Source organism: Oikopleura dioica, chromosome 2 (assembly GCF_907165135.1).
Source record: "Oikopleura dioica chromosome 2, OKI2018_I68_1.0, whole genome shotgun sequence".
Lineage (NCBI taxonomy): Eukaryota > Metazoa > Chordata > Appendicularia > Copelata > Oikopleuridae > Oikopleura > Oikopleura dioica.
The window spans coordinates 3,070,895-3,098,136 of record NC_137292.1 but is presented as its reverse complement, the minus strand read 5'-3'; the positions used below and the strand labels follow the sequence as shown (position 1 = coordinate 3,098,136).

Genomic DNA, 27,242 nt, shown 5'->3' with positions numbered 1-27,242 from the left:
CAATTATCATCTTTTCAAAAATGCTCATTTTCACCCGTTAAATCACGTGGTCAGAAAAGGGGTTTTTAGCAAATTTCTCCCGAGATATTAAAGGTTATAAAAAATGTTAATTGCATCTAAGACAGTAAACAAAGAGCTTTAATTTGACCCCAAAATGGTATCCGGCACTTTCCGGCAAAAAATTCTAGAGCCGATTCTTTGTCAAAAATCATCACTTTTCGGCCAAGTCGGGTGTTCGAATCCCGACAATAACATTTTTTTTTTCGCACCCGTTTTTACCCAATAAATAATTGAACCTGATCATGTGATTAAGCATGAGTCATTTTTTGTCCTCCGGAGGACTTTATTGGTGGAAGAATCCTCCTGGAAGACGAAAATTTTTTTTCCGATTTGATTTTTAGGGCCGTTTCAGCCCCGTTCCTTGATTTTCAATTTTAGGGGGCTTGACGGCCCTTCGGGCCGTTTCAGCCCCTATCCTTGATTTTTAATTTTAAGGGGCTTGACGGCCCTTCGGGCCTTTTCAGCCCCGTTCCTTGATTTTTAATTTTAAGGGGCTTGACGGCCCTTCGGGCCGTTTCAGCCCCGTTCCTTGATTTTAAATTTTAAGGGGCTTGACAAAGGCCTGGAACTCTTAGTTGATCAATCTCAGTTACGTCCCCAACCCCACCCATACCCATTGATATTTAAATTTTAATTATCCTTGTTTTTTACTTAATTATGGTTTTTAAAGAAAAAAGAGAGAAAAAGAGTTTTGACAGTGAAATTTACGATTTTCAATTTTTATTTTTTCCCTCTGATGGATCAGGATGAATCCGAATATTGTTTTTATGGCGATTAAAATGATCATTGATCATCAGCGATCAATTTCATGCATAAAAAACCTTATATAAATCGATTTTGAGAAAGTTCGCATTTTGACCTCAGGTGACCTCAGGTGACCTTTGATGACCCCAAGTCACATGTTAAAATGATCAGTGGATCTTAGGCTTTCCATCGATATATCATTCATCCCTATAAGAGGATGATAAAAAAATCAATTTTCCCACTGTGCACCCCCTACTTATCGGGCATATAATTTTAAGAAGAAGTCAGAAAAAAATAATTTCAGGTCTCGGCGAAAAAATGGAAAGCTAAACGTGAAGCAGGGGATCGTCCAGACACTCCCACTAAGAATGGCGCTGGCGCTCACGGTGATCAGGGCGAGTATGGCGATCTCGTCATTGCACCCTGGCAAGTCGATGCCCTTGTCAAGCTTGGTTACGACGCTAACAAACTGAATATTGACAAAAACGCAAGCCAAACGGCTCCAGCTGAAAGAGGATTGGTCACTTGGGCAACGAAATGGTCAGTGACTGACTCTGATGGACGATACGTAGTTCCATACGCAATCCAAGACACCGTTCCTGCTGAAAGCTGGCAGCAAATCCACGATGAGCTTGCAGACTTCACCCTTGCAATGGGATGCCTCAAATTCGTCTACGATCCTGAATTCAGCTACGACGTTGGTGTACACATCGCCGGTGAGACCTCCAATGGCTCTGGTTGTTGGTCATATGTCGGTGTATGCAGCGGTTGCACTAATGGCGTGAGCGGAATTCAACCCGGATGGCAAGCACTTCGTCTTCCGAACTGGTGTCTTGCCGCCGGTGGAATACACCACGAGTTCCTTCACGCTATCGGCTATCTCCACGAACAGGACAGACCAGATTGGGCAGATTACATCACCGGTGGCGCAGTCGGCGATATAAACGAGAACGAATGGATCGACACTGGTCATCCATTTGAGCCAGCGTCAAACGTTATGTACAGCGGTTTCACTCTTGTCAACGGTCGAAGCTACTCTCCTCATCCTCTCCTCACCACCACCGATGCCGAGCAAGGTTATGCTCTCTATTGCGAAGGAAAGCACGATACGCACCCAATGGAGCCACGATCCATGTGTCTCGAGCCAGACGTTGTCGACGTTATCCGACCCATCTTCCAGCACAAATTTTGCGATGGATTCAAAGATTGTCTTGACGGAGAAGACGAGGACAACCGACTCGCCGATTGCTTCAAAGGAACTCCAAAAACTGACTTGGGCTGTTGTTCATCTCTGTATGTCGACTGGAACGGTGTTGCAACTTGCGTGGCAAGTGGCGAGCTCTACAACGGCAAGGATGTTTATGAATGTCCAAGCGAGCACGAATGGCTCGGACGAATCCGATGGGAAGCTGAAAGTGAAAACGGCACATTAGGATGGATAGTATGCGACGACGATGGCTGGGGTGGATGCGACGCTCCTTGGGCTTGGACCGGTCTTGACCCGGACAGCGTCTGCTTTGGTGACAATGGAGAACTATCTAGTGGCTATGAGTTTCCGAACGGAAATCCAGATATAAGCTTCAGCTGTGAAGCCGGAGGCGAACCTGGAACCGGTGAACCTCTCCCGTGTGCTGACCACGATTGCACTGACAACGAGCGATGCGTCAATACTGCTGATGGAACCGGATACACCTGCGAGTGCAGAGACCCAGTGAACAATCCTTGCGCAACAACAACACCTGAGCCACCAACTGAGCCACCTACGGAACCACCGACGGAGCCGCCAACGGAGTCACCAACTTGCCCACCGACATCTGGTTGCTTCCCAGAATGTGAAAATGGTATGACAGATTTATTTTTGCGAAAATTGTCAATAAATTCTTCTAGGGTTTATCTGTGAAGATGGCGAGTGCGTTGATGAGAATGAGTGTGACACTGGCAACCACTACTGCCACTCATACGAGTCCTGTTCAAATCTTCCCAACGGAAAGGGGTTCAAGTGCGGACCAACCGACCTTGAATGTGATTCCTCTACTAAGTTTGCGGAATGGAAAGGAGTAAGTTTTTTAACTCTGATGAAGGATCTTCTCGTTGTCTGTCCGATTTTCGCTAGATTCTTTTTTCTTTAAAGATTTGATTCAGCGCAATAATGTCAAATACATATACAAGGGCGAGGATTCCGTCATGCTTCAAGTCAAATTCCGATCAAAGAACAAATTTGTTAGCCCCAGAGAAGAGCTTTACAAAGGTTTCATCTTCTGGACCAAAGACGTTTGCGGAATGGATTTCGTGAAAAAACTCCGAAGCGGTGAAGTTCGAGTCGACCTTGTCGATACCACTGACGTCTACCGACTTGGCGATGCTTACTTCCGAGATGCTGCCAAATATACTCATGCTGGTTTTGAGTTTGAGGTCACTCAGCTTGTCGACAAGGATACTCCGTGGACCTTCAAGGGAGGAAAACCTGTAAAGAATATGGGATCCGATGATGTCCAAGTCATTCTTACTGGTAAGTTTCAATTCTATTAGTCTTATCTTTCAAACGCAGATTTAAGGTCTCAAGGATGTTCAATGGATTGCAGCCAAGGGCCGAGACTGGTGCCTCCTGACAGCCGCTAATGCCATTGTTCCTCTCGAAGGTCAGGACTTTCCAGACCACCACATCATGTGCCTTGCTGAAAACAAGACCTTCTGGAAAGCTCCAGCAGATCCAGTGAACTATGAAGGCTAGAAAAATTATCTTTTATTGCTTCGCCTTATTTATAAATAAACCATGCAAAATCATCAAGAAAAGCCGCATGAACTTCACGAGCAAGCATCTTGATCATCAGTAGTCCTCGAGATGAATACAGCAGTAAATTTTCAGTATTCGCACTTGTCAGCACTTATCGCATGCCGCGATTTCCTTATATGCAAAATTGTGAAATCAAATCCTTGAATTCGTCTCTTCGACCAAATGCCACTGTTCCGCGTTGAAAATGGTTTGCAATAAAAATTATTTCTAGCAATTAAGTCACTGCATATTTCATCATAGTCTTTGATTCATAGAGATTCCAAGTTAGAATATTTTTGTTCGGGGAACAATTTTTGTATTTTTTACGACATTAGTCTTTTTGAAAATGACGTTGATTAAGATTATTGAATTCTTTAGGTCCTATTTAGGATTAATAATGCTCTATAATATTTTTTACTAAAATAAACTTAATCAAAAACTACCCCAAAGAGCTCATAATTCATTAATTGCAGCGAGTTGCAAATTGCGACTTGCAATTACCATGGCAGCGTGGTGCTTTGTGACGAAAACGAGCTGCAAATGGCCTTGGGCTACATCTTCCGTAGGGCACACATGTGCCACCTACGGCTCCTTCTTTCATTACAATCTCTTTCAAGGAATCCCTTTCCGTCAATTTAAAGAGGAAATTTCCACATTTTTGAAAATCCTTTACTCCTTGAACTTGCTTATTCACCGTTTTCAGGTAATTATGTATTCCTTCGCAGTTCTTTTTTCAGCTAGAAAAGCTCTTTTTCGAGCATTAACGGTATTAGAAAGGAAGAATCAAAACTGCCGCGGGCGGGTGCGCACAGTAAGATCTTTTCATCCAAGAGAGAAAAATAGAGAGAAAGCCAGTTCGCTCTTTTTTTGCAAACGAGGCCCCAAGGGTCCTCTTCCCCAGCATCTTCTGATTTTGAAAATAAAATAACGAGAAACAAACTCTTTTGAGCCCGACCGCCCAGAACAAGCTGAATTTATTGCACTATCGGGGAGTCACATCAACAAAAAGATACAGATCTGAGAGAAAATTTCAGAAAAACCGAGTTTCATAAAAACAAGAGAAATTTTAAAATAGCAAGAAAAAGTAGCGCGTCGATAACAATTTTTACTTTAAAAAATCGGAGTATTAATAAGTCAATTTGACTTATTGAAATAATTAGGAACTTTAAAAATATTTTCGGCAAGTTTTTGCAGCGATTCTTTTAGTATACAAAAAAATGTCTTCTAAGCCACAAAAACAATAACTTCAGCTTATTTTGCCGTAAAAATATACTTGGAAAAAATTTCTCAGCGACATATTTTTTGCTTTGATGACCCAATTTAAGGGACTTTTTTTGAAAATTTTGGAGCAAAAAAAGTCCCTTATTTTGGACTCCGACTGTACAGTTTTTCCGTTACAGTCATCCCCGAAAACGAGTTCTAGAAATGCCTAGAAGCCCGATCCTTACATTTTCGCATAAGCTTCTAGTAGGCTCTTTTGCACAAAAAAAAACTATAAATTATTCAAAGCGCAGTGAACAAAAAAGAACAGCTCAAGTTCACCGCTGTCTGACTGTATCTCTTTTGTCATTACAGAGCCTTTGACGCAAAAAGCCCTTTATTCCGTTGTTTCTAGACTATCTTGCTGAAAGAAAACTGTCAATAAGGATGATTTTAGTTTAATAATTTTCATCATTTCAGACGGTGCAGGACCGGCTATGGTTCAGCTCTGAATGTCATTCCTGAAACTCTACAAGTCAGCATATACCTTCAAGTGTTTCCTGACGACATTCTAGCTACAGACGACTCATTATTTTAAGCATTTAGCTTCTTTATCATAAACCGGCATCAAGAATTAGGTAAAATGCTTTTTTGGATAAAGAAAAAGGCTCAAAATTTGGCCTTTCTCGAATCAGCTGTTTGTTAATCTTCTTGGATTTCAAAAAAAAAAAGCTCACGACTAAAGTCGCTCTTCAGGAAACGACTATCGATAACAAGAGACATTTATGGATCTGATCAACACAGCAGAAACAGAAAAAAAGAGAAACAGCTCGGACGAATCTGGCTCTGGAAGTTCCACGCAGATTACGTAAGCGACATCAGTAAGGTAGAGAATTTTGTGCCTAAAACTTATTGATAGCGATGGAATCACATCGACAGAAGGACTTCTTCAGAAGAAGCTTGAAGACTGCGAAGATTTAGTTCCAAACAGACAGGTAAAAAAAACATATTCTCTAGGAGAATTCCTCATTACAGTAATACAACGTCACTGAAGTAGAGTAATTTTCAACCTCTCGCCCCTCTCATCGACCTCATAAATCGTTGTTTTTGCATCTTATCACATTCTTCTAACGAGAAATTTAGACATGGTCGAGAAAAGCCGAATTCATTCTGGCGGTCATCGCGTTCGCAGTTGGCTTGGGAAATGTCTGGCGCTTCCCCTATCTTTGCTATAAAAATGGAGGTGGCGCATTTTTCATCCCTTATTTGATCATGTGCGTTTTTGGTGGAATTCCGATCTTCTTTCTGGAACTTTCGCTTGGGCAATTCATGAAAGGTAAAATACCAAATTGAGCGCTCTGATTCAATCAATATTTGTAGCTGGTGGAATCCGAGCCTGGGATCTTGTCCCACTCTTTCGAGGAATCGGCGTCAGTTCGGCCGTTTGCGTGTGTTTTTGCAACATCTACTACATTATGGTACTCGCGTGGGCGATCTTCTACTTGGTGAACTCATTTACGGCATCAGATCTTCCCTGGGAGACTTGCGACAATACATGGTCCAATCAATCAACCTGCTTCTCTCATACAACCTCGCGTGGATTATTCGAGAATGATACAGGTAAAAAAAGATTCTCATCCTTGTTTTCAAAAAATGTCCAGGAATTTGCGCGGAACCATTCGACGAGCGACAACTTTCGGAATTTCTAGCCATTCGAACACCCGTCCAAGACTTTTGGGAGAATCGTGTGCTCCAGAAAACCGACCGCATCGAAGATCAAGGCGAAATGCGCTGGGAGCTAGTCGCTTGTTTGGCTTTTGCCTGGCTGACTTGCTGGCTCAGCGTGAGCAAAGGAGTCAAGAGCAGCGGAAAAGTAGCCTGGGTCACTGCCATCTACCCTTACATCATTCTATCGGCGCTTTTTATTCGGGCAATTACGCTGCCAGGTGCCGCCGAGGGAATTTCGTTTTACTTGAAGCCTGATTGGAGCAAATTATTGACAACGAAGGTGATTTTGATTTTGAAAAACTTATCTTTGACAGAGTTTTAAGATCTGGATCGACGCTGGTACTCAAATTTTCTTCTCCTATGCAATTGGTCTTGGCGCTTTGACAGCTCTCGGTTCATACAATAAGTTCGACAATAACTGCTACCGCGATGCCATCCTCCTTTCTCTTGTCAACTCTGGCACTTCAGTCTTCGCCGGCTTCGCGGTTTTCGCCTTCTTGGGTTTCATGTCCTGCGAGAGTGGAATTGACATCGAGCACGTAGCGACAAGTGGCCCTGGTTTGGCGTTTTTGGTCTATCCGAAGGGAATCACGATGATGCCGCACAGTCCTGTTTGGGCAGTGGCTTTCTTTACGATGATCCTTGTTCTTGGAACCGGAAGCCAAATGGTAGGAATGGAGAGTTTTCTCACTGCTGTTTCTGATCTTTCTCCAACTCTACAGGTGAATTAACCCAAAAATGAATCCATCCTTGAGAAATAACTCTAGAGACACCGTGCTAAATTCTCCCTTCTTGTCACAATCTGCTTCTTCCTGATCGGCTTGATTTTCTGCACCAAAGGAGGAGTTCATACCTTTCAAATATTCGACAACTTTGGAGCATCTGGATTCGCTTTGCTCTGGCTGTCGTTTTGGGAAGCAGTGGCGATCGGCTGGGGATATGGAGGCGAAAAGTACTTGCAAACTGTTGAACGAATGACTGGTTAGTTTTCAGGCAAAAGGAGATGATAAATTTGAACCTAGGTAAAAAATGCTCGCGCTATTTCGTCTACTGCTGGAAGTTCTTGACTCCGCTTGCAACAACATCCATTTTCGCCCTCTGCCTGACGAAGTATGAACGAATGAAGTACGAAAACCAAGAAGTTCTTCCTCTTTGGGCGGAAGGACTTGGCTGGTGTTTGGCGCTTTCTTCCATGATTTGCATCCCCGTCATGGGTGTCATTCAGTTGATCAAGCAGAAAGGAAGTCTTGGCGAACGACTAAAAGCGTCTTTGGAACCAAAGGTAGAATTGTTACAAATAATATACCGTCATCAAAATGTTCAGATACCTCGTCATGTCTTCAAGTAGAAACAAACCTAGATGTTGATTATTTCTGTTTATATTTCTATACCTTTCCATAAAATAAATGTTTCAATGTTTCATTATTTTGATCCGGATAAAAAGATCTTCATTTGTTATATTGTAATTTTGTTTATTACAGTGTAAGTCAGATATTTACATTTTTGATGACAGAATGGTCTTCCTGGGAAAATGACGAGATCGAGCACCTTTGGCTATTCTTTATGCTCGTTGTCTTTAAAATAGTATTATTGAAAGTAGAGCAGCCGTTACTCACTGTAGTAAAGCTCCGTTGAGTGTTATAACTTCTGGTGCCAGTTGTTCTTGAGGCAAGGGAAAAGGCATTTCTTGAGCTAAGTCTGGGATCGCGGACAGGACCCAAGCCGAAGCATTCAAAAACCATAACTATCGATTGAGTTCGACAAATATGAAATTTTAGATTACTAATTAAGTGATAATATAATAAAACCTTCATTAATCGCACTACCGGTTGGAAGAGCTTATAGGACGCTTAAATCATTGATAACTCTTTCCTTTGAAATCATGCCGAAATCTCGTCCCAAAAAAGCAATACAGCAGCGGATTCAAAACCGGATTGATCCACGCCAATAGCTGGAGCCATCTTTCAGCCGACTCGCAATGAAAGTCTTGCAGCAAATCAAAACTCCTAAGCACATGAAATAACTGGGAAGGGAACCAACAAATTATGTAGGAAAGTTGAAGGAGGATCAAGAGATTTCCAAGGTCGGAGCTTGATGAGGCGGAGGAGAGGTCGCGCAAATTGTGTCGCACGTTTTTTACTGATTGCCACAGTTTCAGGTAGCTTAGGGAGATTATCAAACCAGGCAGTAGAAAACCTAAAAGGCCTGAATGGCTTTTTCAAATTAAATTTTTACCTGAGATGAATTACCATAAGAATTTTTTGGTCAAAAAAATTTTTTCTTAGATAAGGGGATATCCTGAAAGCCCGTAAAAAATAGACTGATTTCCAAAATTCTAGTGCCCGATGACGTCATTATGACGTCATAAGGGGCTTTTGAAAAAATTTCATTTTTGACCGTTTTTGAGCCGGAAAACGACGGTCGATCCCTTTTTTCTTTTGTGGATCTTGTAGCTCAGGACCTGAGCTTTACTTACCCGGGGTCAAAAAATTCTAGAGGTCACGTGTTATTACGTAATTGGAGGCCCCAAACTTGGTATTATCTTATATTGTTAATTTAACTGTATAAAATGTTTATAGTGTTTATATTTTTTAGTAAATATTTATCACATGACCAAAAATGACTCATAACAGTCATCCGGAGGACCTCTCTACTGGAAGAAAGATGCTGGAAGAATTTATTTCAAAAAATAGATTTTCTCAAAAAATTATTGAAAAATGATGCAAAAACTAAATAGAAACCCAGAAAACCCAAGAAAATGTCCGAATTATGGGCTGAGAAGATTCAAATTAAAAAAAAAAGTGAAATCGAGACTTTTTAAAGAAGTCTTCCGGCAATTTTCCTCCAGTATAGAGGTCCTCCGGATGACTGTTATGAGTCATTTTTGGTCATGTGATAAATATTTACTAAAAAATATAAACACTATAAACATTTTATACAGTTAAATTAACAATATAAGATAATACCAAGTTTGGGGCCTCCAATTACGTAATAACACGTGACCTCTAGAATTTTTTGACCCCGGGTAAGTAAAGCTCAGGTCCTGAGCTACAAGATCCACAAAAGAAAAAAGGGATCGACCGTCGTTTTCCGGCTCAAAAACGGTCAAAAATGAAATTTTTTCAAAAGCCCCTTATGACGTCATAATGACGTCATCGGGCACTAGAATTTTGAAAATCGGTCTAATTTTTTACGGGCTTTCAGAATATCCCCTTATCTAAGAAAAAAATTTTTTGACCAAAAAATTCTTATGGTAATTCATCCTGAAGAAAAAGCGAAAATAACATAAGTCCTAAACTTCAGCGGATAAACTTGACAAACTCGCTCAGACAGATCAATTTCTACTGCTCCAAAATCGCATTCTTCGATTTCTTTTTCCGAGCAGTTTCGACGAAGATTTTCCTCGATGTGTTTCAAATCGGTATTTTTCAAAGCGACGATTTTGTCGTCCGGCTCGCTGGCCCAGTTGACATTACATAATTGGCGCGCTTCATCGTGCTCGAAAAGAGTTATGTTTGGAATCGCGAAGCAAAACGATAAAAGCTCTTGAAGGATCGCTAAAATAACAAAAATCTAAAGAATACGACTCTAGTCGATCCTTTCCCAAAGAAATGCAGTAATTGCCATGTACTTTTTCTTCGAGCTTTTGATCTCAAAACTATTGTATCCAATTTTGATATATCTATCCAACGCCATCATGCACAGCAAAAACACTGTCAAGTGCATGACCGTCGTTTTGAAAGCAACGTCCATCAAACAAACCGTTTTTCTAACCTGGGTTCAAAAACATTCTCGATCACAAAACTCGATCAACTGTGAACCCAGGCCAAATCGGAAGGCGTTGTCATTCAGCGTCATATCCATCGTTATTGGTAAATGAAAGAGTAGGAGCAAATCGGCAATCGCAAGGTTGATGATGAAAATTGATGAAGGAGGTATTGTTCGTCGTTGTTTCTAAGAAAAAAGAAGTTTATTTTGTCTTTCAAAGAACCCATTTTTGGTAGAATGACAAGAATGACTTACCAAAATGGTCGCGATCACCAATATATTCGCAACACTTCCAAAAATCAGCGCAAAGCCTTGAACACTGACTTTCACCAGCTTCGAAACGCTTCGATTTCCCGCTGCAATTTCAAGTTGGGCATCAATAATGTCAAGCATCCCTGGATCCAAGTTCTTAAAGCAAATTATTTCTCGATTCAAAAAGATGCTTTTGAAATTGACCCGAAGCTTTCGTCGATTCGGGATGCTATCGATTCAGAGAAAAAAAGGGGTTAAAGTGTTTACCTGCATATCGAAGTTCGAGAAAAGGTCGAGTGGGAGGCTGCTAAATAAAAAGTAAGTCTCCAAAATTTCCTACTTGGGTGCGATTTCTGTTTCCTCTAATACCTGGAATCTGAAATCAAGGAAGACTCTTCACTCAAATCGAAATATTTCGCTTCGGCTCGATTTTCAACTCTGAAAGTCAAGAACTTGCAAACTCACCGCAATTGGCAATTGCAGCCTTTTTACCTGTTGCATTCGCAGTAATCAGTAATGAGATCCTCCGTCTGAGCGTGAGCGCCAACGGAGAAACTTAAATTAATCATTCTTTCGATAATTAGCTTCAGCTTCGAGTTGTTCCAGTCTCGTCCTGAAAATAATACGATTAGTGATGATCAAGGCGAAAATCTAATAAACAGCACTTTCAGCGAAAGAAAAAACAATTATCTTTCAAACAGAAGATCTGCGGGCGAATATTGTTAACCTTTGGTTCAGGCTTTTAATAGCTTGGGGTAGTAGGGGGTTATCATTCGAGCTGCCCCTAACCCTAAACCTAACCCAGGGGCTACGCCCTCCTGGTACCCCCACCTAAGGCCTAAGCCAGGGGGCTTCGCTTCCCCGGACCATCCGTTATCAGTTCCCAGTACCTACCCCTAACCACTACCCCTGATTCTAGAAATATTGGATGGCTCGAATCATAGGCTCGAATGATAGCCCCTTTCTACGATTCTAGGGGCAAAGGTCGTAAAGTAACACTTACTATATTTATCTGTTTCTTGTGTTTTTGATGAACCAATTCTAAGAAAGACACAAGCACTTCTCCTGGAGTATTGAAAGAAATTAAGACATACGATGAGCCCTTGCAGATTACCTTAAACCCCTGCGTTGTTGACTCAAAAACTATAATTTCGCTTTACAATTCAGTAAATAGAAAAAAAGATTTTCTTTCTCCATCTCCGTTTCCCAATTTTTCTCTATTTAAATTTCGATGAACCCTATCTCCCTACACTAACCTGTCCTTTGACTATAACTGGTCAAGATGAATGGCACCGCTCAAATTGACCCGATAATCTTTGTCAGATCGTCATTCACTCATTCCCCTCTCTTCAGAAGGCTCATTTTCTATTCAAGAATAATTGTTTGCGTTTTCTTCTTCTGAATGGTGCTCTTGAGATTTTCTTTTCAACGAGATGGATTTTGCTGAAGGAGAATTCGAGGTCATTAATTTCCAAGGGATAATTATCGATGATTATGACACGCGGGTCAAAGAAAGATTATGACTTGACTTTTGCTCTATTTTTAATTGAAACCTAGCAGTTGGACAAATTGGAATTCAATGCAAAACTGACAGTTTTTGTCAATAAGGTCTGATGCCGAAAGAATGTTATTTTTAAGTTTAAATGGGGTCAAAAAACCACAGATGTTCGGGTTATATAGATGGGATTTCATGTTTTTTGGATGAAAAAAAAAAATTAATTTTCGTAAAAAAATAGACACTAAAAAAATCAGACTTGCACCCTCATCATTGTTTCTTCCAATAGCTAGGTCAAAAATTTGCATATAAAACAACCAAAAAGGAAGTGCGCGAGCGGCAGAGCATCTTTACCAAGAAAGGATGAGCATCGCAAATCAAACAAATTTTTCCATACCGCCTTTGCTGAACCTAGAGATTTACAAAAGCGAGAGTCAGAATTTACGATCGTCCGCGAGCAACTGCCCAGATGGGTTTTTCGATCTATCGCGAGGAGAGACTTCTGATTTGGCTTACGGCTCGTGTTTCCGCTTGATCCCGCCAATGACTTTTGATCAGGCGGCAAAGTTATGCTCGTGCTTGGAGTCGAATTTGCCGACATTCAGTCGCCAGGAGGCATTTCCGCTGGAGAAGTTAGCTCTTACTTCTCCCCTGAAAGGGCCCGGCTTATATGAGAAGATCTGGCTGGGGTACACGGACAGGGAAAAGGAAGGAGTATGGATTGATGCATGGGGAAATGAACTAGAGCTGGATAATTGGGGAGAATGGGATGGCGAATTGTTGCCGGATAATGCTGTTTGGTGTAAGATAAAAACGGGGTTTTTGACATTAAGGGACCACGCGAACCTAGCTCGCGCCGCTTTTCAAAAAATCCATTCAGTACCTTATTTTTTGTCAAACTGAATGAAATTTTCAGGACATATGTGGCTTTTTCTCCTCTTTCATCTCCAGTTTGAATTATTTTCATATGATTATTTTTGAATTAAGCAGGAAGAAAACGAGATGCTCAACTTTAAAAGGCATCAGCTCCTAAAATACTTGTCACTTGAAGTTACAAATACCTTCATCGAAAAGCGCATTCAATTCTGATCAGAGATACGGTCGCGTGGTCTTCAAATTTTATTTACATCCGGTCAAAACCAGCGGATTAGTCCAGTAACTCCGCGTGAAGCCGGTGTTTCGCGGCGTGAAGCGCGCCAATTTAGCGCGAATAGTGCAAATTCCCCGCCGCGCGAAGGGTGTTCCTTGATAAATCCCCTCATTACGATCTAATGCAAATAAAATTTGAAGACCACGCGATCGTATCTCTGATCAGAATTGAATGCGCTTTTCGATGAAGGTATTTGTAACTTCAAGTGACAAGTATTTTAGGAGCTGATGCCTTTTAAAGTTGTGCATCTCGTTTTCTTCCTGCTGGATTCAAAAATTATCATATGAAAACAATTCAAACTGGAGATTAAAGAGGAGAAAAAGCCACATATTTCCTGAAAATTTCATTCAGTTTGACAAAAAATAAGGTACTGAATGGATTTTTTGAAAAGCGGCGCGAGCTAGGTTCGCGTGGTCCCTTAAAAATTAAAAGATGATAAAAACCGAAATGAATACTTCCAAAACTGCATGCTCGTCAACATCCGAGGCCAGCCGGGAAAGATGGACGACGATTTTTGCATCCGCGAGCGATATTCTTTCTGCCAAACTCGAAAATGCGACAGGAACGAAATCTGCGTCAGGAATGAACAATGTCCAGTTCCTGGGAGACCGAATTGGTTCGAAGAGCAGAGAGAAAATGAATTGCTTTTCAATATGGATAATCTGGAAGATTCAAAGTTCGAGTCGAAGTGCCAGCCACCCTTTGAAGATTACAATGACGATGAGTGCTTTATTGTGATTCCACATGCCAATGGCTCAAAATTGTTTACGTTAAATACTTTGCAATCAAAGAGGAAAACCATTTTGACCCTGTAGAAAGCTCCCTACAAAGCCTCGAAAACAATTTGTAGTGATCTTCAAGGCCATTTCCCAAGAATAAATTCTGTTGGAGATTCAAAACGAATCGGGAGGCTGGCGCCAGAATCAAAGTTCACCGAGTCAGAAGAAACAATTTGGGTCGATACCAAGAAGAAAAACGGTCGGTGGGTTTCGGACGCGAACGAATTTGCTTCTCCAGTTAATTTTTTGAACTGGGCTCCTGGGCATCGGGATAAAATTATATTAGAAGCATTGTCCTTTACAAAAAATGATCCTGAATAAGCGTTCCTGATAATCGGCAACTTCAAGGCGTCGGTCAAAACTGCATTGTTCTGGTAAGTCCTCTAGTAAGAAAGATCTGTTCTTAAGCTCTAGAATGCTGGAGGACTTGGCCTTTGGGATGATGAATGGTGTACTGCTCCCCATATGGCGATTTGCATCAGACCAAAGGCAGTTAAAATAAGCCAAGATGAAGAAGAAATGGGTAACAAAATGAATGAGACAAATGGGGTTATTAACATTGGAGACAGGAAAGAGTTTTGATTTGCTTATTTCATTATAAGCTAAAGTATAAAGAAACTTGGAAAAGCATCGACGATACGCTTATTGGCCTGAATAATATGGAAGAAGAATTCGAAAACGAAATCATAGAAGACAGTAAAGCTCCAACCATCAGCCCAGAGACTGAAACACTTGAAAATGCTGAGATAGGAACTCGGAGTGGCGCCTTTCCTTTATTCAGTTCATTTCTTATGTCATTATTATGTATTTTGCTCGAATAAAAGAAAAAGATAAAAATTTGGAATAACTCAAGAGTTTTTATTGCAATCAGTTTTTATAACAGTCAGCTGCCACTACTATTTGAGTTTCGGCCATTCGTGAAAACAGTGATTGTTCGAGTTTTGACAAAACTGACTGTAAGTGCAGTTATCGTTGATGATAGCCACTGCCGAATGTTCCGGTGCCAAAAGACGGCCAAATATTCAGCGAGTCGAAAACTTCCCCAAGCTCATCTAGGTCTATTTTTAATTCGTCCAGGTCAAACCTAGCAGGGCTTCTTTTTGAACCTAAAAATATCTTAAAAAAATGCTCATCTCAGATTGCTACCTGGCATTTTGTGAATCGAAGAAGCATTCACGAACATAAGAAAAACTGCATAAACTCTCATAGCGATTCTCTGATGGACTAACTCCCCTATTCGTTTTTATACTCATCTTTTCCACCTTCTATGTCTGATCCTCGACATCCGATAAAAGGTTAATGAAGCAATTGAATGAAACCCAAATGACGATCCGACTTGTATTGGCTTAGAAAAAATAAATAAGAAATCGAATAATAAGCCTAACATAGACATGTCACATTTGAGATAGATTTATTTATGATCAGTTCAGTGCTTTAGCTCTATATCAGTAGGAAAGATGACATTCTTCGTGAAATTAATGGCCGATTTCTGAGCTGTAAGGTGACAGTCTGTGCTGTCTATTCGACGAGTGCGTTTCGAACGAGTCTGACGGACAATTTCGTCTTCTTCGTCTTCTTCGATAGGGTCTTCTGGAACTTTATGCTCTGAAAAGATAATTGCTTGAATTGTATCGTTAAAATTACCATTTTCGACTAGTGGTTTTTCATCTTCCTCGTGAAATAAAACGTCACGTAAATTGTCCTGAACATCACTGTTTTTTCTAGCTTCGACTGATTTCCTAACCTGGTAGATTTCAAATAAAAACGCAATGAAAGCAAGTCCCATCATCTTCCAAAGGCAGCAAATCCATCGATAAAACATAATGAATTTGCCACCATTGAAATCTTCGCTATTCTAGAGCAAATGCTTCATTTTGCCATTCAAGAGGGAGAAACTACCTGAAGTGGACTTGGGGAAAGATCACCAAAGCCGACAGTTGTCAGCGTCACGATGCAAAAATAAATCGAGTCGACAAGAGACCACTGTTCAATCACTTGGAACATGATAACGGGAAGAATAAAGAAGAAAATCAAGCTTTCGCGGATTTTAACTGCTAGAAAGTATTCGCAGATGAATGAAAAAACCCGTTCCAAAAGTAGCCGTAAATCGATGAGAGAATCACTTTTTGATGGATTTTGAGCTCTCGAACAGGTTTTCCATACATAAATCCCGCTAGCCGCTCCCCAGATCGTCTCAACCACTTGCTAATAATACTGGTAGAGGCTTCAGCTACCACATTTTCTAACTCAAGATCGAACAACGGCCTCTTTCCTTATGCAAAAAAGCGTGTAGGGAATCGCAATCAGCGAAAAAATGCAAATAAAGATCTTTCCGCTGTCAGAACTGGCATGTTGCGCGCCATAACCAACAGCTAAAAATTCAATTGTTGAAGAGGTCGTTTCAAATTCTGACCTGTAACAGTAATAGTTGTGAAGAAAAAGGCGTTTGAGAAGTGAGTGAATAAGCTGAATAAAAGAAAATTAATTTTTTATCAGGAAATTTACCAACCTGGGGCAGATGATGGTATTGTTGATGGTCGTCATTTTGTCGAGCGCTGAGTTTTGTACCTTTACAGTTGATGATAGTAACCCATGAGTTCTCAAATAAGTATTGTTATGTCAATCCAACGTTGTTACGAAATGATACCTTGGAGTGCCGATTTCTGTTGAATTTTTATGAGTGGAATTTGTTCGCAAAGAAACACCATCGTCAATCTTTAAATATTTAAATCAAAACTTTTGACTCTCCTCTTGACTAACCGCAAAAGCATCACCAAGTCTCTTCTTTAGATTTTCCGCTGCAGCATTCAGTTTATCAACCGTTATTCCCTTCTTTCTGAGTATTTCTTTTTGTCGTTCGATTAATCGTTTTCTAGAGGAGGCCAATAACGAATACTAAGAGTGAAAAAGCGTACCCAAGAGAGATGAGAAAATCAGCTTTTTGGTCGAATTCCTTTTGTTTTTGCGCTTTTACGGCATCAAGATATTTTTGAACTGGAAATGAAACTTCAAAATCCCGTGGTTTGCTGAAATAAATTTCAATCAGTAATACACTCGATTTCGTGAAAGGCCTCGTCTTAAAAAAATGACCTGAGCGTATTCATTCTCTTCTCCAATTCTTCTTTATTCGGTTCAATATTGTTTTTGAGCAAAATTTCATCGGTAAGGTGCTTCGGCCCGAGCTGGTCAGGGTCATCTTTCATATATTCGTCCGCTTCGTTTTTCGCCGCTATTTCACCAAATAAAGTCAGATTTTTCAGTTCCTATAATTCTTTTCGGCGAGCGTGGAAACTGAGCTCTTACCGTGTGATTTCTGAATATTTTGAACTGCTCCCAAAAGTCCATGTTCATGTCTTCAACGTCTGAGAGCTCAATTCTGCTATCTTCGATTTCAATTTTTATCAATTTCGATCCAATCACAGCTGTAGCGTTGATTTCCCGAAGAGAATCCGCCAAATTTGAAGGGAACGAAGAATCGAATGTAATATTTTGCTTGATTTTATAAATCGACAGGCCGTTGAAATTGACTTCGCTCAAGATGGAATATGAATCATCAGAACTCACGAAGTTCTTGAGCTCTTTTTGGAACTCGGATCTGATGACGATTCGGGACAGTTTTTTTGCACTGATGACCGGTTGGTATTTTTCGCATTGATGGTTGACCAGCAGTTTTTCCTTGGCATCGCAAACTTCATCTTCGCACCAGGTTTCCAAAGTCAAGCAAGTATTTCTTTGCGAAAATTGTTATTATAAAATAGAAAATGACGAACCTGAGCCAAGGAAAGTCACTTATGCTGGCTCCTGCTTCTTCGTTGAAGCTTGAATCTTCATTCAATGCCTCGAAATCATCACCAAAGCATCCTCTTGCTGTAGCTAGTTTTCCAGCGTCCAGGGTTTCAGGAACAGAGTCTCCCGCATTTCGCCTTATCAGATTGAATTGCAGAGGGCTTCCTAAAATTTGTTTGAGTCTAGAATTATTTTATTTTACGAGACCATAAGTAAAAGGTTCTACACACATGTTTATATTTATTTACTCTTAGCCCGACGAAAAGTTTTCGTTGCTATCAAGGATGCCTAGATTATAAATTATAAACTATAATTTATAATTGAAATATCATTAACGAAAATTAAATTTCTCAATGGAATTTCGTTTCCAAGCGGAAGACTTATCAATAAATTATTGACTAGATTATCTAGTTTATTGATAAACTCACCAGGTGGTGCCTTTCCAGCTCCAAGTCGTCTGTAGTTATAGTGATTTTCGTACACATGGTACAGCGACGCCTCTAGAGACCCGAAAAAGAACACAAGCAACCGCCTCATTTTATGAACAAAATGAAACAAGCACCATTTTTGGAGCTCCTTTCTTGATGAATATTCAAGAACTTCAATTGTTGAAAGCATTCAACTTCAAAAACGTCATTCTCCAGGAAGTTGTTCTCCTGTGTACATACTCCCTAATCCTCAGCTGCAAAGGAATCGAGACAGTCAAAATTTTTTCACACGCAAAAATGTCCCTAAAATGTCATTCAATCCTACGAAATGAGAGAGCTGGCCTATGTTTTCGATTTTGTTTTAGTGATTTATGCCTTTTTCGAACTCCACGGTACAATTTTTTTCAATCCCATTTTTCGAGTTCTTTTTTAGCAACGATTTTTATCTTCACTGAGAATTGGCTGCGAATTTTCTTTGGAATTATTTCTTTTCTAACTTTAACGGAAAGGATAAAAATTTTCTCGGGCAATTTTATTATAGTGATACCCTTAATTTAATCCTGAAAAGACAACTATTTTCTCCATCAAATTTCACGAGTCGACAAATCTTCGTAAAAAAGAGAGCTTCCTGCGAGTCTACTTTCTGGCCGGCGCTATCCTTTTCAACCTCCAAATGGCACTGTGCTTCCACAACTACTTCCTCGCCAAGGCCGACTATCAATCCTCAGCTTGCGAGTTTTGCTTTGAAAATATCGAGCCTTTTGCAAAGCGGATTGAAGAGAACAATTTGCTGCTCTGTAATCGTCGGATATCAACCGGTAGGGAGAAACGATCGCATCGAGAGCATCACGTTGATCGACGAAAACACCTAATTCCACCGCCGGAAAACAGGAAATTGGTTATTAATTTCATTTTATTGAAAACTATAGAAAGACAATATTAAATCGAACATATTCAGAAGAAGTTTTTCGATTGTATTTTATAAGCTGACTTCTTCCTTTGTCGGGAATACTTGCAATTTCTTCTTTGTTTTCTTCTTTACCCGTGACTTCCCAGATTTCTTCAGCTACGGCTGTAAATCTGGCATGACTATCTAAAGGAAGAATAAAGTATTTTAACATAACGAAAGAGGAACCTATATTACAAATCCATAAGAAAAAATCACCCCATTTCCAGGCCCCTTTGAATTTGATCTCCCAGTTTCCTTCCTGAATCTCAAAATTGTCGTAACACCAGAGCTTGAGATTGATTTTTCGAGCTCCTAACGATAAAAGCTTCAATATTTTTCTCAGATGTGGTTCTTCCATCGTTGCCCGAGTGCCACCGTATTTTATAGAGCGGTCGTTTTTGTAAAAGAACCCCGCCCCAGCCGAAGGCCCAAGCTCCTTTTCGACTCTTTCTTTTTCTAAGTCGATGATCTCGGCCAATTTTGAGAATTTCACATCTTTCTCCTTTTTCAACAGCTCCAGATCTTTTGTCAATTTTTTGATCTCCCTAGCTCGATTTTGCGCGTCAATATGAAGCTTCGAGCTTTCTTCTTGCATCTTTGAGCGATCTCATGTTGACTCAAGTTTTTCCATCAAAATTTCATTCTCAATACGCATGTCTTCAGCACTTTCTTCCATTTCGACTGTTTTTAATTCTTGGGTTTCAATTCTGTTCTTCAAAGAGGCATTTTCTTTTGATAGAATTTCAATTTTGTTTTCTAGGAGTTCCATTTTTGCTTTGATCTCGTATTTATCGCGTCGTTCATCGGTCAGCGCTTTCCAAATACTTTGGAATTGGCTGCTTTTCTCGATGAAATCTCTAAATTGTACTGCTGTTTTTCCTAAAATTTTGATTAGTCCGAATTTAGCCCTAATTCTCACCATTGATGAACTGAATATTTTGTTCGTCCACAGACGTATCTGTCAGAAAACTCTCACTAAAAGATGTTGAAGACATGTCTTAACAATTTCCTTTCTCGACAGATTTGATTTAATTTGATATTATTCTCATGCATCAGGCTTAGTCGCCGGAAGAAGCACACTTAAAAAATGCAAATATCATCGTTAATCATAACGCAAAGAAATCTACTGTTTTCCCTTTTATGCAACTGTAATGGCGTCTCAGTAACCAATTCAAAGCGCAAACTACGAGTTCTTTGCTTTGAAACACTTCATGGAAAAAGTGGAAGACCATCTGTTCAACGAGGAATACGATCTTTGCAAGGATGAAAAGCTGACTGACGGAGATAACGATGAAAAACTCAAGGCGAAAGTTTTTTCGGCAATTCTAGAATCATCAGGTAAAAAGAATCATAAATTTTAGTAAAAGTATCTTGGCCAAATATTTTGAACTCATCCTTTTCTCTGATTCAAACACAATTTCTACACTTCCATCTTGTAGGTTATTACTTCACTCTCTAATTTCTGCGTAGACAACTGTCAAATCGCAAAAATCAACGGAGAAGACTACGCATCACTAGAAGCCCTTCATCATTGCGCCTTCCCGCCAGAAACAGTAAAAGAACCTCACATTTCCATCCTCGTTGATTTCTACACCGCGAAATTCGCGTCCTCCAACATCAGTGATCGAATTTTAGACGAAAAAGCTTTTTTGATATCAACAGTTGCCATTTATTCATTTTATCTAAAAAGTGTTTTTATAACGATTGCCATGTGTTTTCATTATTTTCCTGTGCAGAATCAAAAACAATGAAAAAAAAGCCAAAAACTTGAATCATTTTCTTCATTTTTCAGTACTAAAATGTGATTAAATAAGAATCAAATGAAAATATATACAAAGCCCCGTGGATGAAGCATTTCTTAATTGTAAATTGTTTACTCGAAAAACAACAGATTGTTGATTATGCCGACACTTAGCCGAGACTCCTATCTTTTCATATCAAAGCTGCCCTTTTTTCAAGACCAACAGACCGTTTCCGGAAATGTTAGCACCAGCCAAAATCAATCTTGACAAACTGGCACGAGCGAGATAGCCATATCTTTTTCTTTCAAAAATGAACAAGTTCAAAGCCGAGTTTTTACTGTAAATAACTATCAAATCAATCAATTAAGCCATATTAGAAAGATAAAGGCGATTTCCCCTCTAAAACTCTGCAACAAAAGCAAGAATAAAAGTCAGCGTCGATTTATGGCCAATTTGTCTTCATTTTGGTTTTGGATTTCTATTCTCAGCGCACCTTGAGCCAACAGAGCCTTCTGACATTCTCAAGATTGATAGGCGACAGACCCTCTTGAAAATAAGAAATGACCAGTTTCTCTCCTTGTCAGAAGAATTGACACAAAAATCTTACAAGTACGAAGTCATGAGTTAAAAAATAATGTTCTTTTTTGATATTTTTTTTATTATTTTTTTTTAATTTTATAATAATATGAAATTGAAAAAAAAATTATTAATTAAAAGCCGCGTAGCGGCTTTTTTAAAAACGAAGCCGCGAAGCGGCTTCTCCAATATTTCCTTTCGATCTTTGTCATAGTTATAGGGTTTTTTAATCCTGACTAAGGCACAACACAGGTTTTCGAGCCCTGAAAGAAAACCCTTGCCCCACCTTTAGTATTCTTATTTCTGGATAAAATTTCTAAAAGAAAGATTAAAAACAGAAGGATGTTCCGCTTCTGAAAAGTTTTCAGAGGGGCGGAAGTAGGCTTTTGGTCTTACAAAGTGGTCGAACTTGCGCTGCGCGGCTCAGAATACAGAAGAGTGCTGGTGTGGCTGATCCGGCTGAGCCGTCTTCTGGAATTTGAGCTTTTCGAGGGCGCGCGAGGGCGTAAACGCGCACAGCGGTCCCTGCCCAAAGGCTCACTTTTTTCGCCACATGATTCGTTATGTGTTATTAATTAGACTTAAACTTTCTTTAAATTAGTTAAGAAAAGACTAAAACTCAAATATCAGCCAAAAGAAAAATAATGAAAAAGAGAGCATGAAAAATGAAAAGCTGAAAAGCGGATGAACTGGGTGCCGAATTTCTGTATTTATCAGGTAATTAAGTTTTTTATTTTTAATTTTTGACGGTTCTTATGATATATTGAAGTGTTCTTTACAATCTTGACAACTCAAATGTCGGACAAATGGTCATTTTCGTAAATGAAAGGGTAATAGAAATTTTTCATTAAAATTTTTTTAAATAAAACTCTAAATTTTGAGGTTTATTCAGTCTTTATAAGTTGAATATCTTTCGTTTAGTATGTTAAAATAAGGGTTTCCCTATGTTAAGACCCTATGTAAAAGAACCTGCTCTAGAATCGCTACGAAAGAAAGGTTAACACTTAGTAACCTTAACCCCTCGCTGCGCTCTTACACAACAAATACAAATTACAATAAATTTATTTTGACAATTTTGAGTTGTATACCGACCCGGTGATAAATACATCCGTTTTTGTCAAAATTCTGTCAGACAAAATGGAGCATTTACGATTTGCGAATTACGAAGCCGAATTTATTGCCATTTACGAATTTATTTTTCGTAAATACGTGAGCCTCTTTCATCAGATAGGGAAAGGGTAAGCCGGTTAAGTTTATAGCAAGAAGGAAATATACGAAGCAGTTTCCGGTTGTCGTTAAAACACTTGTTTAGCACTTAAAATAAGCCCTGTCTTGTCAGAATTTTCTTACAGCTTTTTTATGCTACTGTAGTCTTTCATTTTTTATTTCCCTGTCTATTTCCTCCCCTGAAACCCAGAAAAACAAAGCTGTATTGTTTTTCTCTGACCTTGAGCTCGAAGCGGAAATAACCATCTTCTCGTTTTATTGTTCGCAATTTCCGTATTTAACCACTAATAACCTCCTTATTTGCTTTGTCAAAGTCTTCAACCACATCTTCAAAGTGTGACAATATTCAAATTTGAGATTTTTTTTGCCAAAAAGATTTTAACAAGCTTGAAAAATCAACACGAAATGAAAGTAAAACTTTTTGTTAAATTAACGGGTGGTCGTTTTTTGAACTAATGATTTACGGGCGTAATCTCAGATAATGCGCCAGGACGAATATTAACATCAAAAGAAGAAGCAAATCATAAATTCCGCATTTGATCTTCGGAAAATGTCTTTCAGCTTTTTATTTATATATTTGTTTTTTCCCATGCATTCTTTTGAAGATCTGATTTCCGGATTTGTTTGATAAGGTTGAAGAATTTATGAGAAACAAAGAAATTACGAAAAAGCATGAGCTACATTTGCGAAGCCTGACTCAGGGTCCTAAGTTTGCAAAAAAAAAACACCAAATGGCTTCTTTGGCGAAGCCGCTTTGCGGCTTCGATTTTGGAAAAAGCCGCTACGCGGCTTTCATCAACACTCCTTCAAAACCTAACCCTGACTCAGGTTTTCTCCACAGGTTGCTAACTCCAGCTAAAAAGAAGTCTTGAAGACAACATGTTCCGTGAAGAATTGAAATTTCCGGAAATAAAAATTATCTCCAGCTGGCTTTATTCCAAGCCAACAATATCCTTACAGAGAAAGTTGCGGTGAAAATTTCATATTTTTGTTCACAAAAGCGGGCCTTCTGGCGGCTCTATTTGTCCACTGTAGTCGAGTGGAGGAAAGTTGTCTCAAGATATGCCACAATTTGTTCTGTAGCCCTTTTGTTCCGCTCAATTCAAAAAGTTTCTCGCACTCTCCCAGGCTCTCACGAGATTTTGATTCAAGTGCTGACCTTCAAATTAAAATAAAAAGGAAAGTGGAGCAAGAATTTCTTTTTACAGTAAAATTCGAAAAACGAAGGTTACCCCCTTAATTTTGATTTTCTTTGGCACGTGGGTCTGACCAAAATATTAATCTTCTTTTTACGTTGATAATCTATTTTGGTATTTTGAGAAGGTTAATCCGCAGCCGAGGATTCTGAAAAGTTGTTATTTCTGGACCTCGGCCAAGGAAGTGTGTGTCACGTGCGCGTAGAATTTCCATAAGAATACATAAGCGGGTTATTTGTCTTTTGCTCGAGCGGGCCTTTTTTTTCTTGGCCTTTGGGTCTGTTATGCGATGCTGTTATTTTTTAAGGAAACAAACGTACAGTAACTCTGCCTTGTTGATCATGAAGCAGGTGTGTCTGCCATTTCTGTCGGAAAAAAATTGGCAGCGACATTTGAAAACTTTCAAAAATTTTTTCGAATTTGACGATGATGGGATTTGACGCGCCCTCGACGGATATCCCGGATTTGACAAATTCATAAAAAGCGAAAGCGGCCCTCATTTCCGAAAAGGAAATTCCGACTGACGGAAAGAAGATCAGAAAAGAGATCCTGGTTGATTTGACAGTTGTCAATATTACTGATCTTGCTCGAAATTCATCGCAAAATGAAATGGCAGGGGTGAATTCGAAACTTGAGGCGCAAGAGTTAAAAATCGATTTCCTTAAAGAAGTTGAAAAGTGTGTGTTTATGCAAGCGAAACCGGGGCTCATCCCTGGATCAAGAATGATAAAGACAACAGATTTTTGCTAAATATGGGGGCTTACCACTCAACAGGTTCCAGCTGGCTGAGCAGCGACATTTCAAATATCAACTTGAAACTTTCTCTTGTTTTCTTAACCCTACCCTGCGTCTCGGTCAGAGCACCCCTGTTCCGTGGCTCACTGGGGAATTTTTTTCATCCGCCTATCTAGAACAATTTTATCCATGTAGAGACTGTTATGTAATCAATTTCATGTTCTGGAGACGAATACGTTCCTTCGATTCTCTAGACAAATTTCATGTTCTCGAGACCTTATGAAACCTTTAGGCATTACGAATAACAGTGGTATTAACAACTTGTCCCTTGGTGCTCTGTGGTGGAAGTATTGGTGCCCTCACGCTAACTTATCCGAGTCTAGGTAAGAAAAAGCAAGATAGCAGGGCTTCAAGTCGAAGGCGCGTCCAAACACTGTCAACTATCACAGTCTTTATCAGCTGCCTGCATAAATACAACTATCAACTCTGGACAAGCTTTCATAAATCCCTTCGGCACTGAAACTGATCATGAAAATTTCAGGAATAACAACAATCAGTTCTGGCCTCCTTTCTTGCACTTTGACCATTCTGGGCCTAATTGGAACCCTCGGCTCCGCGAAAAAATCCCGCTATGCCGTCCTCGCTTACAGTATCTCACTCCTTTTACTCTGCATACTGGAGGTCGTTGCTGGCGGATTCCTGTACACTAGATACGAGCTCGTTACGAACTTCATCGAGGCGGATATGAAGGAAAGCCAAAAAGACGATCAAATTCTCGCGAAACGGTTTTGGTCTAGCTTCAAAGTTCAAAACCAGTGCTGTCTGGAGGAAGAGTTCTATAAGGTAACTCAAGGCTCGACCGTTTTGTCTTTCTTGTTTTAGTCCTGTCAGCAGTCCTGTATCGATGTTCAAAAAGCCCTCTTCAATTCAATGCTCCCCAGTCTTGGCTCGACTGTTTTGATCATTTTCTTCTACCAGGTAATTCAATAACCAACAATAAAACTGTAATCTAATACTGCCCAAAAAAGGGCGGCATCGCTCTTTGATCATTCTTATTTTTCAATCAATTGACAGTAGCCTGCGGGGTGTTCCGCTTTCTCCAATTGTCTCGACTTTCAACTTTCAAGGTTCAAAAATATAATTGAAACTCGCCCTTTATTAAAATGGCTCCTTGCGGTCGGTCCTCGCGGCACCAGCCTGCGGCGAAGGATAAATTGCCCTTGAGGCGAATTTTACCTCTTTGGTTATCATGGTCTAATTTATAGATTTGGGCCAAGCCGAGGCGAAGATAATAAATTTCAAATCGTAAAATCGCCGCAAACTCGCCCGCGGGAATGCCAAATTCGACCTCAAGCAAATTATTAAAAGATGATATTTGTGATTTTTGAAATTTCTGGGAGGCTGGATTTTTGTTTGGACAGCTGAAGAGCCCTCCAGCTTGACCGATAACCCCTGAAAATGTCAAAGAGCGATTTAAAAAGTTCCCAGTTTCCATCAAATTTTCAATTGTCGACCTTGCCAAGTTCTCAACATTTTTCTTTAGCTTTTCTCCGCATGCGCCGCTCTCTGTTTCTTCCATTTCTTCATGCCTTCGAGTTACTACAAGGCGCAAGTGTCTATGCGTAGATAAGGGCTGCGCAACTTCCACTTCATCTCAAAACGCTCTGCTTTCAGTTCGCAGTTCTAGAGCTACTCATTCGGCTATTATCAGATACGAATTCTTGCTTCGTTTCATCTTTTATTCTTGTTTTTCTGTAAAAAACTTCTGTTGAAAAAATGTGTTTAAAATTGTATAAAGAAGAACAGATTACTTTTCACTCCCGCAAGGACCTCAAAAATTAATTAAATAAACTGAACAAAACCTCAATTCTTTCCTTATTTTTATGGTTGCATTATGCAACTTGCATATGAATTTTATTGAAAGCAAAAGAGATAAATAATAGGAAACAGAAACATAACCGCCCATTTTTTAACAGGCGAAACAGACAAATTCGTTTTTTATCAATTTTGAAAGTAAGTTTTCATGAGAGCGTCCAATGTCTCTGGATCGTCTGGCTTTGAAAGGCTTTTTCAAGTGACTGCCGAAGAAGAAAATATGCGAAAAAAGCCGCGCGCGGCTATCTCGTAGTGTCATATTTGTGGTAAAAAACCCCGCTCCTGGAATCGTCGATAAAGCCTGATTTTCGGCTTGACATCTTCGTTGTCTCCACCGTTGGCAGGAGCAAGTCCGCTGATCAAATCCTCAATTCCTCGTTTTTGCGTAAAGTCAGAATCGTAGAAATCGTCAAAAATTGGTGCTCCGTAGCCGAGACCGCGTTTCGTCGGGAATGGCGAGTTGAAATAGTCGGCTAGATCGGAGCTAAGTAATGAAAGACCACGCTTAGTTTTCGGCTGGCGGTAATAATCGGAGAGGTCGAAATCGAATGCGAGGCCGCGTTTTTGCATGTTTTTCATGGCCGCTTTGAAAAACGGACCCCTTTTGTCGTAATTCGCTGCTCCAGCAACTGCATCATCAGGAGAGAAACTCTTGAGTTTGAAGACATTTCCGTGCGCAAAAACTTGCAGAAGAAGATATTGAAAAATTTTCATGCTCATTCAATTCTTTAGCCAGAATTTGATGATGATTCTCAGCGAAATAACTTCGCCTTATAAGC

The 27,242-nt window shown here is 39.8% G+C and overlaps 5 protein-coding genes across 5 annotated transcripts; 3 read left to right on the top strand and 2 right to left on the bottom strand.

The window, feature by feature from the left end:
- The first annotated feature begins 103 nt into the window (after positions 1–103).
- LOC145697657 (uncharacterized) lies at positions 104–3,563 on the top strand. Its single transcript, XM_081774874.1, has 5 exons — positions 104–124; positions 1,109–2,645; positions 2,692–2,861; positions 2,947–3,313; positions 3,360–3,563. The coding sequence occupies exons 1-5, from the start codon at positions 104–106 to the stop codon at positions 3,533–3,535; spliced, it is 2,271 nt and encodes a 756-aa protein (XP_081631000.1). The 3' UTR covers positions 3,536–3,563.
- A 599-nt stretch (positions 3,564–4,162) lies between these two features.
- On the top strand, positions 4,163–7,930 carry LOC145697463 (sodium- and chloride-dependent creatine transporter 1-like). The gene is made up of 11 exons (XM_081774670.1): positions 4,163–4,280; positions 5,258–5,415; positions 5,534–5,645; positions 5,697–5,772; positions 5,921–6,113; positions 6,158–6,397; positions 6,439–6,785; positions 6,829–7,227; positions 7,273–7,486; positions 7,528–7,787; positions 7,830–7,930. The coding sequence occupies exons 3-11, from the start codon at positions 5,563–5,565 to the stop codon at positions 7,851–7,853; spliced, it is 1,836 nt and encodes a 611-aa protein (XP_081630796.1). The 5' UTR covers positions 4,163–4,280; positions 5,258–5,415; positions 5,534–5,562; the 3' UTR covers positions 7,854–7,930.
- Positions 7,931–15,363: 7,433 nt separating this feature from the next.
- On the bottom strand, positions 15,364–16,159 carry LOC145699769 (two pore potassium channel protein sup-9-like). The gene is made up of 4 exons (XM_081777031.1): positions 15,849–16,159; positions 15,694–15,804; positions 15,594–15,651; positions 15,364–15,554 (listed from the first exon to the last, which is right to left on the bottom strand). Exons 1-4 carry the CDS (start codon positions 15,951–15,953, stop codon positions 15,376–15,378), a joined length of 453 nt encoding a protein of 150 aa, XP_081633157.1. The 5' UTR covers positions 15,954–16,159; the 3' UTR covers positions 15,364–15,375.
- A 37-nt stretch (positions 16,160–16,196) lies between these two features.
- On the bottom strand, positions 16,197–18,272 carry LOC145697656 (uncharacterized). Its single transcript, XM_081774873.1, has 10 exons — positions 18,164–18,272; positions 17,720–17,900; positions 17,253–17,679; positions 17,040–17,212; positions 16,865–16,975; positions 16,710–16,821; positions 16,597–16,664; positions 16,459–16,548; positions 16,363–16,415; positions 16,197–16,321 (listed from the first exon to the last, which is right to left on the bottom strand). The coding sequence occupies exons 1-10, from the start codon at positions 18,270–18,272 to the stop codon at positions 16,197–16,199; spliced, it is 1,449 nt and encodes a 482-aa protein (XP_081630999.1).
- Positions 18,273–21,998: 3,726 nt separating this feature from the next.
- On the top strand, positions 21,999–26,443 carry LOC145699017 (uncharacterized). Its single transcript, XM_081776267.1, has 5 exons — positions 21,999–22,147; positions 24,881–24,971; positions 25,130–25,431; positions 25,471–25,566; positions 26,132–26,443. The coding sequence occupies exons 1-5, from the start codon at positions 22,115–22,117 to the stop codon at positions 26,216–26,218; spliced, it is 609 nt and encodes a 202-aa protein (XP_081632393.1). The 5' UTR covers positions 21,999–22,114; the 3' UTR covers positions 26,219–26,443.
- The last annotated feature ends 799 nt before the right edge of the window (positions 26,444–27,242 follow it).

Excerpts from the sequence above, each read along its gene's own strand:
- LOC145697657 (XM_081774874.1), top strand. The coding sequence starts at position 104 with ATGTTAATTGCATCTAAGACA. Across the intron at positions 125-1,108 it reads TGTTAATTGCATCTAAGACA|GTCTCGGCGAAAAAATGGAA; the intron begins GTAAACAAAGAG and ends AAATAATTTCAG. Across the intron at positions 3,314-3,359 it reads TGTCCAAGTCATTCTTACTG|GTCTCAAGGATGTTCAATGG; the intron begins GTAAGTTTCAAT and ends CGCAGATTTAAG.
- LOC145697463 (XM_081774670.1), top strand. The coding sequence starts at position 5,563 with ATGGATCTGATCAACACAGCAGAAACAGAAAAAAAGAGAAACAGCTCG. Across the intron at positions 5,773-5,920 it reads ATTTAGTTCCAAACAGACAG|ACATGGTCGAGAAAAGCCGA; the intron begins GTAAAAAAAACA and ends CGAGAAATTTAG. Across the intron at positions 6,114-6,157 it reads GCTTGGGCAATTCATGAAAG|CTGGTGGAATCCGAGCCTGG; the intron begins GTAAAATACCAA and ends CAATATTTGTAG.
- LOC145699769 (XM_081777031.1), bottom strand. The coding sequence starts at position 15,953 with ATGTTCCAAGTGATTGAACAGTGGTCTCTTGTCGACTCGATTTATTTT. Across the intron at positions 15,652-15,693 it reads TTTTATTTGAAATCTACCAG|GACAATTTACGTGACGTTTT; the intron begins GTTAGGAAATCA and ends AGTGATGTTCAG. Across the intron at positions 15,555-15,593 it reads AAAACCACTAGTCGAAAATG|AGCATAAAGTTCCAGAAGAC; the intron begins GTAATTTTAACG and ends TTATCTTTTCAG.
- LOC145697656 (XM_081774873.1), bottom strand. The coding sequence starts at position 18,272 with ATGAGGCGGTTGCTTGTGTTCTTTTTCGGGTCTCTAGAGGCGTCGCTG. Across the intron at positions 16,976-17,039 it reads AAGAGAATGAATACGCTCAG|CAAACCACGGGATTTTGAAG; the intron begins GTCATTTTTTTA and ends AATTTATTTCAG. Across the intron at positions 16,822-16,864 it reads GATTTTCTCATCTCTCTTGG|AAAACGATTAATCGAACGAC; the intron begins GTACGCTTTTTC and ends GGCCTCCTCTAG.
- LOC145699017 (XM_081776267.1), top strand. The coding sequence starts at position 22,115 with ATGAACTGGGTGCCGAATTTCTGTATTTATCAG. Across the intron at positions 22,148-24,880 it reads CGAATTTCTGTATTTATCAG|GCATTACGAATAACAGTGGT; the intron begins GTAATTAAGTTT and ends TGAAACCTTTAG. Across the intron at positions 24,972-25,129 it reads GCTAACTTATCCGAGTCTAG|GAATAACAACAATCAGTTCT; the intron begins GTAAGAAAAAGC and ends TGAAAATTTCAG.